At 36.0% G+C, this 10,794-nt stretch overlaps 1 protein-coding gene across 1 annotated transcript; it reads left to right on the forward strand.

Moving 5' to 3' along the window:
* The first annotated feature begins 7,375 nt into the window (after positions 1 to 7,375).
* On the forward strand, positions 7,376 to 9,747 carry LOC133829585 (5'-3' exoribonuclease 4-like). The gene is made up of 7 exons (XM_062259312.1): positions 7,376 to 7,435; positions 7,769 to 7,775; positions 7,943 to 8,016; positions 8,220 to 8,377; positions 8,591 to 8,695; positions 8,790 to 8,865; positions 9,661 to 9,747. Exons 1-7 carry the CDS (start codon positions 7,376 to 7,378, stop codon positions 9,745 to 9,747), a joined length of 567 nt encoding a protein of 188 aa, XP_062115296.1.
* The last annotated feature ends 1,047 nt before the right edge of the window (positions 9,748 to 10,794 follow it).

Consider the following 10,794-nt stretch of genomic DNA (forward strand, 5'->3'; position numbering starts at 1 on the left):
GGCCAGTGTATATCTCGCACGTCTCACCATATAGATAATGTCTCCAAATCTTAAGTGTGAATACCACCGCTGCCAATTCTAGATCATGCGTGGGATATCTCTGTTCATACTCCTTTAATTGTCTCGATGCATAGGCTATCACCTTACCAGCTTGCATCAGCACACACCCCAAACCCTGTCTGGAAGCATCACAATAAACCATACACTTTTCATTATCTGTCGGCAGACTAAACACTAACGTGGTGATCAGTAGCCGCTTCAACTCTTTAAAACTGTTCTCACATCTATTTGTCCAAATGTACTTTGTCTTCTTCTTTGTCAATTCTGTCAACAGCGTAGCTATCCTGGAGAATCCCTCGACAAACCACTGATAATATTATGCCAATCCCAGAAAACTCCTCACTTCAGGAACATTGCTCGGTCTAGGCCAATCTCTCGCTGCCTCAATCTTACTTGGGTCAACCAAAATCTCCTCCTTACTGACGATATGGCGCAGAAATGTAACTTGCAGTAACCAAAACTCGCACTTACTAAACTTAGCATATAACCTATGCACCCTTCACCGCTACAATACCATCCGCAGATGCTGCTCATGCTCTGTCTCTGACTGAGAGTACACCAAAATTTCATCGATGAACACAATCACAAACTTATCCAAATAATCCTTGAAAACCCTATTCATCATATCCATAAAATTTGTTGGGGTGTTGGTTAATCCAAAGGTCATAACCAGGAATTCATAGTGTCCATACCTCGTCCGAAAAGCAGCCTTTGGTATGTCCTCTTCTTTAATCTTTAACTGATGGTAACCTGACCAGAGATCTATCTTAGAAAACACTGTCTTTCCCTATAGTTGATCAAATAAATCATCAATCTTAGGCAGCGGATACTTATTCTTAGTGGTCAACTTGTTCAGCTCCGTGTAGTCAATATACATCCTAAGAGATCCATCCTTCTTCTTGATAAACAACACTGGAGCACCCCATGGCGAGAAACTCGGTCTGATGAACCCCAAATCTGGTAACTCCTGCAACTGAATCCTCAATTCCTTCAACTCCACCAGAGCCATTCCGTAAGGCGTCTTAGATACTAGCTTCACTCCTGGTACTAACTCTATAACAAAATTAATCTCTTGCTGCGGCGGCAGCCCTGGAAGATCTGCTAGAAATAAATCTGGAAACTCGCATACAAGTCTGGTCTCTTCCGTTCCAACCAGCACAACCTTAGAGGTATCCACAACACTCGCTAGGAATCCTATGCAACATTCCTACATCAGGTTTCTAGCCTTCAATGCTAAAATCATAGGTGCCCATGGTCCACTAGCTGTTCCCACAAATACAAAGGGTACCTCCCCTTCTGGTTCAAAAGTCACCATCCTGCGCTTGCAGTCAATTGTTGCCCCATACTGTGATAGCCAATCCATCCCTAGGATCACATCGAATTCATCCATCGCAAGCTCAATCAAATCAGCAAACAATTTCGTACCATCTACCTCTACTAGTAAAGCTCTAATCCACCTCTTAGAGACTACCAGCTCCCCAGTTGACACCAAAGTCTGGAAATCCCTAGCATACAGAACACTAGGTCCACACGGCTGATCTATCACTATAGTAGAGATAAACGAATGAGTAGCTCCCGAATCAAACAATGCAGTATAAGAAGAGCCAACACTAGAAATCTGACCTGTCATGACTGAAGGGCTACCCTCCGCCTTAGTCTGAGTCAAAGTAAACACCCTGGCAGGAACGAGACTGTCGCCGTGCTTCGGCTCCTCCTTTAAGGCTTGTGGCCAGTCCTTCTTCAGATGATTGGCACTCCCACAGACAAGGCAGGCCTTAATCCTGCACTAACCCTGATGTCGTCGTCTACACCGAGGACACACTGGAAAACTTCTCCAGTTGTCACTTCCGCCCTGACGGCCACTAAAACCACCCCGTGCTCTCCTATCAGAACTGGGAGGAACAAGGGAATCTGGGGCCTTCCTCTCCTGCTCACTAGAGCCACTACCCAGACTGAATCTAATAGAAGAAGGCATTGTCCTCCTGGCATCGCGCCTAACAGCGCTCTCCCTCCAAATCTGGTCCTCGACCCACTTGGCTGTAAGGGCCTTGTCTACAACCTTAGCGTAGGTAGTAGTCTCTGGATCCAAGGTGATCTTCACATCATGGGCGATCATAACATTTAATCCCCGTACGAACCTGTCTCTTCTTGCCGCATAAGTCGGCACTAATCTGGCGCAAACTTCGCCAACTGGTCAAATTTCAGAGCATACTCTGTCAACTGTCAACCGGTTCTGAGTCAGGTTGATGAACTCATCAACCTTCGCAACTCGGACTGCTACACTGTAGTATTTCTCGTTCAAGATATTTCTGAACTCTTTCCAAGTCATAATGGACACATTCCTCCTCTAAACTACTACATCCCACTAGATACGGGCATCCTCTCCGAACATATAGCTAGCACAAACTACCCTCTCACTCCCCTCAACCCTCATAAAATCCACAATTGAGGAAATCATATTCATCCACTGCTCTACCCGCAGTGGGTCTAGTCCACCCCCAAAGGTGGGAGGATGCTACTTTTTGAACCTCACAAATAAAGGTACCCACCTGTTCTCCACAACAGGTTGAACCGGCACTGGTGCCAAAACCTACTGAACTGGCAACCTGGTGACCTGTGAATGGGCATGCTGCCTCAATTGTCGAAGCTCTTTCTCTGTTCATTGCAACCTTGCTTCCATTTCGGCAAACATCTGTTGCCAATTCTGTGGGGCAGGTGGAGGGTCCTGACCCCAGTTATCATCCTAGGCCCTACTGTCGTGGAGTCTCGATGATTGTCGAGGCATCTCAACAAATATGCCCACAATCAACGATACCGCCCATCAGGCATGATAACAACACCCCAAAACCACCTCCCAAACATATCAGTCAACCACAAACAATAATCCACATAACATACAGATAGCATATAACACTCAACGGGCCATGCCCTGGCATCATGCATATATTAACTCATTCATCATGCTCTATATGAGACAAGCAGGCAAATAGGGCATTTAAACACATATTCAAGCATATAAGTCAATCATTACCAACCAACCCTGAGTCGAGCTTGTCATTGATAGCGAGCATACATGTTCGGTCAATCTCCAGAAACCATAAACCTTGGCTCGCTCTGATACCAAGTTGTAACGCCCTACTTCCTTAGAGCCGCTACTTAGTGAGTTTAAAACATGCAATTAACCCGCTAATCGAGATTTTAAAACAAAAGTGTAACTAAACCATAATCAGAGTCACAAACTTTGAAAATAAACCACTTACTGAAAATAATAAAGTGTTTAACATTTGGGATCCCAAAATACCATTTAGAAATATTTACAACATATAAATATGAACAATGTCGGCTAAACGACAAAATCTAGGTTTAGTACAATCATCTCCCAAAATACCCTTGGCCATGGCAGCCAGGCAGGCCAAACATGTACACGCTGCTCACTACAACAATATTTAGTATATATTACATTAAAGAATAGCATATATTTAGAAGTGATATTATTAAGTGGGGGATTAAAACACACGGATCTGAATAGTTGGGATTAAAAACACACGGGTCTGATTTTGGCGCCATATGACTAAAAACTCAGGCGCCAAAATGAATTTCTGCCAAATTCCCTTTCTCTCAGCCTTTCTCTAAGTTACCCTTTCTCTCAGCCTCCATCTCTCACTCACGAAGCCCTCTCTGCCCTCTCCGCCCTCACAAAGACTCACCGCCCTCACGAGGTCTCTCCGCCCTCAACTCATCTCTGCCTCACCGCCCTCACGAAGTCTCTCCGCCCTCAACTCATCGCTGCCTCACGAAGACTCGCTCTGGAATCGAGCTCTTTCTCCGCCTCACGAAGTCACGCTCCAGAGTGGAGCTTCTCTGACTCACGAGTTCTCTGCCTCATGCCCACTATCTCAGGTTCGTTTCTCTCATCCCTGATACTATAAATTATTGGTTGAATGTTGTAGATTGATATGATAAAAAAAACCATCTTTGATAGAAACTAGATTGATATGCAAGATAACTGTTGTGAAAGAACTTTCTAAGAGTTGTTGACAGAATAAGAGCTGAACTTTGAGGAAGATAACTATTGTGAAAGAACACCACAGATCTTGAAAATATTGATAACTGTTGGCTGAATGTTGTAGATTGATATGTCACAGCTATTTTCCCAGAACACCACAGATCTTGAAAATATGGCTTTTAAGAAGTTAGTAAATTGAAAAGCTTGAAACATTATTAAGCATTAAAGGTTTCACGAGGACTTGATTCCAAAGTACTCCTACCCATATGATTGACATTTAATTATTTTCAGTGTTTCATAAACTGTTTATTTTTTAGTATCTATGCATGACTACTAACTTAGTCTCTTTTCTCTTTGATGGCTTTCCCATGGATCCTTTCCACGTAACTTTACAACAAGAGATAGATTTACTGAAGGTACTATTATCTTGCTTGTATGACTCAAGTAGCGTGTATTAATTATGCAGTTTTGAACTCACAAATAAGAAAGATTGGTTGATGCATGCCAAAACCTGCAGCTTAGCAATGAAACTTTTGAGATATAAACTGAGGACTTCCATTTTAGTTAAACACCATGGATAGCTATCATTTCATTGTTATGTTCTTTCACTTGAGTTGAATCCTACAACTAGCATCCTTGGAAGAAGGTGAATGGTCAGAGACTGATAAACCTTATTCTCTTTTGCAGAATTTGAACCACAAAAATATTGTGAAATATCTTGGATCCTTAAAGACTAAGAATCACCTCCACATAATTCTTGAGTAAGTGGATGTAAAACTTGTGTATGATATTTAATTGTGTGACTTTTATTTTGGAAAGTCCTATTATTTACTCCGGTTAAAATTTGTAGATATGTGGAAATTGGTTTCTGTTTGGCTCATGAATCAATACCAGAGATAGGATTTATTATTTTTGCCTTCTGACTTGTTTCAGATACTTAATCAGTAGTAAGCCAGTCATATTACTGTGTTTGGAAGCACTGAATTATACAGAAAACTTTTCTTTCTGCACATAAATGGATAAAACAAAATAAAAATGTCGTTTGCAATTTATTACTTGAAATAGAATGCAAAGTGACCTTTTATTTAAAAAGAAAAAAAATTAATATATATATTTTTGAAAGATAGATCTTAATATATTGAGTGCATATCTATGCATGGTAGCTCTTGGGCCTTTTCTCAAGTCTCTTGAATCTGCCAAATTAATTTTGAGGAGATTGATTTTAGCTCTAGTGGGTCAATGATCAAAATGAATCAATGTTAGGCCCCAAAGGCATAGTACTAATTACTTATATAATTTTTTTTTATGTAATTAGTAGAACAAACTCTCAATCATGTAAAAGGAATTTCAGGATAAAAAAAATGAATTAATCAACTTGTGTTCGTTGAAAGTGGTAACTTTAAAATGATCATTTTGCTAATATATACCAATAGAGAACAGTCATGATTGAGACTGAATCTAGTGTAACTAATATAATAAACATTAGCTAAACAATGTTCATTACTAATTAAACTTAGAAGTTAGAATGGTTATCTTTTGATGTGAAAGATTGAGTTGTATATAATAATTAAGAAAAATTATTATCTAATAGTTTAAAATAAATAATTATCTAAAATAATAGAAAAAGATGTTAAAATATTTTATTATCTCTGGTATAAATATTTTATTTATTTTCTATCTCTAGTTCGAACATTATGACGCCACTCATAGTCTAAAATATGGTTTGGTAGTGATACCTAGAGAAATTTTTGAAGTCAATGTGTTGGTCAAAGTGATTGAAAATTTCAGGAAATAGTGTATAGCTTTATGTTTTTTCGCATTGTAGGAATGATAAATATATGTATATATATATAAAAAAATAAAAGTAGATGAAAAGAGCCACTGTAAAGCAAAAACTCAAAAAATAAATAAATAAAGGACATTATGTACTGAGAGATACAAAATAACTCCAATCTCTGAGAAAAATAGAGAAATGAATTCATAGAGAAGGTTCGGAGAGATGTGGTAAGAGAAGTTGGTTATGCTCTATTTATTAATAATTGCCAACTATATAGGCAGCTTATGGTTCTATTTTCTACATTGTTTTTGTTTTGGTTTAATGGTTGGCTATACTACAAAAGTAGAACACATTACTCTTTGTTTTTGGGGTTCACCTACCACATCATTGTGGACCTGAGACTGACTTTTTTTGTTTGGCTATAAATTCCCTTTTTGTAATGTGAACATATCAGGTGTAGTATGTTTATTTTTTTCACTCTAGTTTGTATTATAATGATTTTCTGCTAAAAACTCTTGATATTATAATTCCCCATTCATGTTATATCTATTAGCCCTTATAGTGTGAACACATTCTTTAGTTTTGTGTTATTATTTGTTTGGAGCAACTCTAGTTCTTAATTTTGGTATCTTATGTAGGTATTGAAATATACAGAAGGGATTTGCTGGGTCATGCATTATTATTATGAAGGAGTCTGCTCCTGGCAATGGTATGCGAGCCTCTCTTCCTCACCTTAGGGTTTCACTTTTTTTCTTCTTCATGTAATTTTATATTTGTAAATTTACAGGTAGTTTAATTGCTTTTATATAGAACACTGCATTGGATGGTTGAATTGATTAACTTGTAAGTAAGCAAAATAGTCGCAGTTTTCATTGTCTCTGACAGAATGCTATGACTGGCTTGCAAAAAATAAAGTGCATTTAGGATTTGGCATAAGAATGTGTGCATAAATGGATGTTTCTACACATTCCCCATTTTCAAGTCCTGTGTTTCTTCCCAAGTGCATGTAATCAGATCTTGAGTGACTTTTGGAAATAAAGCCTGCTTTGAGGTTTTGTGTCCTTGAAGCATATGTCTTTGAAACTCCAAAATTTCACAATTTTTTAAGTAACACAACATTCATGTTTTTCATTGAAATTATATTACTTAATAAATCCATTGTCCAACTGCAGGTATTATCCTTATCACTATGCTCCATTTGCTTCAGATTTTGTTGGTATTGAAGAGTTAAAGGTTCAATTCACGCTTGGGCAACCCTTTAAACCATTTGATCAGTTGATGGCTCTACTCCCCGCTGCAAGGTTTTAATTATTAAACTGTGTTTGTATTTATGCATTTTGGCTTTCATATATTAGTCATATGATATTTACCCTCTTGTGAATGTACAGTGCACACGCTCTTCCAGTGTCTTATAGGAAGCTTATGACTGATGCATTATGACCTTTGTTGGCTTTCTATCCCACAGGTAATTAAAAATTTAAGTAAACTTTATCTTTTGGATTTATTGTTAAATTTTGTAATCTGTCATTTAAATGAAGAATATTCTTGCAGATGTTGAGCTAGATATGAATGGGAAATGGTTTTCTTGGCAAGTATGTTCAATTCTGAATTCTTTATATCTGAGTATAAGATAAATTTTGTATCTTGTCATGATCAAATAATAAACGAAGTTTTATCATAATTTTTTTTATGTAACTTGCAGATATTGATTATATTTTTGGGTAGTTGATGTTTAATTCATGTATATATGGTGAAGTGGTGGTTGATTACATCACTGATAGGGAACTTCTTTGATAAGATGCCTCTGTTAATATGTTCTTGTTTGTTTATTCCTTTTTAAGATGTTTATAGAAAACAGTTCTTTTGCCCATTTTTCAAACCGTTTTCTATACCTTTTGCCTTTGACCTTTTTTTACCTGTAAAAGGCTAAAGGTATAAGAAACAATTTTTGCTTTTTACCTGTTTTTGAAAACTGTTTTCTTTAATCATCTTAAAATGTATATTTTTGAGTTAAAATATATTTTAGTTTCATAAATGGAAATTCTATAGGTTGAGCTTGTGCTAACAATTCGATGACTTTGTATTGCTTGGAACTCAAGCTATCTGCAAACTTCCATTTATCGAAGAAACCAGCCTTCTCTCAGAAGTTGCCAGAGTAGAAAACACATTGACGGTATTCTTTTAAATTGCAACACTAGTGTTTCTTTATGAACTAATCTAGGTCATCAAGTGCCATATAAAAAGAAAGGTGCTTACCTGTTAGGATTATAACCATATAAAGTTAACTATTTCACCACTTTCTCATTTTATTTTCCTATATAAGTATGTGATGGGTTTTGTCTTCTGAGGTTTCTTATTGGGTATCTCTGTATGTAGGAAGAGGAGAGTCAGAGGAACAAATTGGGTATGGATGTGCTATTTGTTCATGTGACTTATCCTTTAGCAAAAAACATAGTTTCTTTCTATAGAAGTAATATTGATCATCCGAACTTGATCAGTACTCAAGTCAAACAAGACATTGATCCAGAATCCAGGTATTTTGTCCGTTGTTTCTTTTTTATTTTCAAGATTTGGTGAAAATGTAGAGGTTTCCACATAGACATCCAGTATATTCTGTGAACATGAAAAATCTTTTCTCTAAATCAGAAGTCATTTTTACAAGATGACAAGCAATTTTGAATTAGTTCTTTCGTGCGAGCTTTTCACAATTTTAGTGCTAACCTTGCTGTATATCCGTAATCTTGCAGTGGTGGGATGAATGGTTACATTTTTGTTTCTAATAGACTAGTGCAGCCTGTGCAAATAGATTCACCAATTAGTGGCATGGATATGATTGCTGATAATAAAGTCTTGTAAGTTGCATGTTACTTCCTCATCACGTCTGGACGTATACAAATGAGAATCTTTGCTATCATATTTGATAAATCTTTGTTTCTGTTTATTTAGGTCAGTGTTCTACAAGTGTCCAGCCTTCCATGTACACATTCCTAGACCACCAAGTGGAGTTCATTATCCAAATAAGGTACAATGGTTTGAATTTTTTATAGCAGTTAATATTCTAAATCTTGGAAGTTTAATGCAACATAATTCTATGCGGGACTTGAAAAGAGTTCTGAAATTTTACTAGATAAGGATATACAACTTTCTTCTATAGCATGTACTTCCAAACAATTCTCATTGGAACTAATGAAAATAAATTTTGGTAAGGAAACCTTTGAAAATATTTTAATCTGAACTAGTTAATTTGGTGGTAGTAACTCAAGAGGGGTAGCTCAAATGGTGAGGCATGTAATTTACTCCAACAAGATCTGTTGTTCAAATTTTTCCTGGGCACCTACATAGCAATTGCTATGGTTTCTTGTTCAAATTTTTTAGGTGGAGAGCCTAGTTAAAAAAAAAAAAAAACTGGTGGTAGTAACTTTCATTACCAATGATTTATTTTTGTGTTTATGAATCAGTTTATTAACCTTGTTTGTTAGTTTTAGTCTGGACTCTAGAGTAATTGTTTGTGTGGCATTAATGATGCCTGGCATCTCAGCTTTTCCAATTAAATTGTGTGATTGGATTGGAAAACAAACATTTGGTTTTGAGCACCAATGGCACCTTTTAACTTTTAAATGACCCGATTTTTACACCTACCTTTTAATTTGAGACAAAGTGTTGATGGAAACTTTTCAATGAGAAAACTTACTTTATTTGATGCTCCCAGTTTCTCTTGCTTTGATTATAAACGCATGTATATAATACACACACACACACACACAAACACAAATATATAATTTGGGTCAAGCTGATTTTTGGTATTATGTTTATGCAGTCTATCCTCAAGAAGCATGTTAAACCCACACCATTATTTTGGCATGAGAAGTCTGCTGTTGTTGGATGGTTGCATTCTTTAAGGTGAGAAGGCCCTAATATTATCTTTTTATAGAGCAGATTTTTCTTGTAGTATAATTGTATGGCCAGCTGATAAAGTTATAATTAGGTAATTAACTTTTTTTATGTACTCTTTTAGTTTACTATAACTTTAAGTTGAAGCATTACTTATTTAAATTTTGTTGTAGCTAAACAAATGGACTCACAACAAAGACAAGTGCACAAAGGATGATGAATTGAAGGATGGAGCAAGTTTCACGCATAGTTTACTTTTGTGTATCTTGTAATGTTTCTATTTTTCATTTTTGAAGTAAAAATTGTTCATGATTATAAAACTTTATTATGTTATGCTTTCAAACTTAAGTTAGAACTAAGATCTCATGAAGTAGACACATTCATGGTTTGAATTAGTTATTGTTTAATGTAATACTTATGGTTTATCAATCTATTGAGAATTACATTTTATGATTAATTTTGAATTTTTTTTTATCAAAATACAATAATGAAAATCTTTTAATTAAAAAAAAAACCATATAAGTATACTTATCAAAATAAAATTTAAAATTTTATTACTATATGTTATGATTTAAAAACATATTATAAGCGTAAAATCGTTATGGTTTATATAATATAACAAACTAAAAATGTTATCAAAATAATCAAATGTAACAGTTGAAAAGTGTTATGAAAAAAGTACAAGATTAAACTTCAAATTTATAACCAAAAACTCTATCTAAATGTTATTATTTGAATATTATAGCACCTAAAAATGTGTTATTGAATAGTTTAAGATAACACCGAACATAACATTCAAATACTGTTATAGAAAAGACTGGACTTTTAATAACAGGGGCTATGTTAGCATTTTCAGAAGTGCTATCAATAGTCCCGGTTAGCAGTTTTTAAGTGTTATGAATATTGTTTTTTCTTGTAGTGGCTTCACGCTCTCTATACTCATGGTTGGTCGACTTTCCCCTTTTCCTTACCTGCACCATAGAGCACCCGTGAGCCGAACCCCATCAAGAAAACCCTCACAAGCAGATAACATATGCATATCAACACTTAGCATTTAAAT

This window comes from Humulus lupulus, chromosome 1 (genome assembly GCF_963169125.1).
Source record: "Humulus lupulus chromosome 1, drHumLupu1.1, whole genome shotgun sequence".
Taxonomy (NCBI): Eukaryota; Viridiplantae; Streptophyta; class Magnoliopsida; order Rosales; family Cannabaceae; genus Humulus; species Humulus lupulus.

What these genes read in the sequence shown, in the direction of transcription:
- LOC133829585 (XM_062259312.1), top strand. Translation starts at nt 7,376, where the DNA reads ATGAAGAATATTCTTGCAGATGTTGAGCTAGATATGAATGGGAAATGG. An exon ending in GAGTAGAAAACACATTGACG is followed by an intron (nt 8,017 to 8,219) that starts GTATTCTTTTAA and finishes CTCTGTATGTAG; the next exon opens with GAAGAGGAGAGTCAGAGGAA. An exon ending in ATTGCTGATAATAAAGTCTT is followed by an intron (nt 8,696 to 8,789) that starts GTAAGTTGCATG and finishes CTGTTTATTTAG; the next exon opens with GTCAGTGTTCTACAAGTGTC.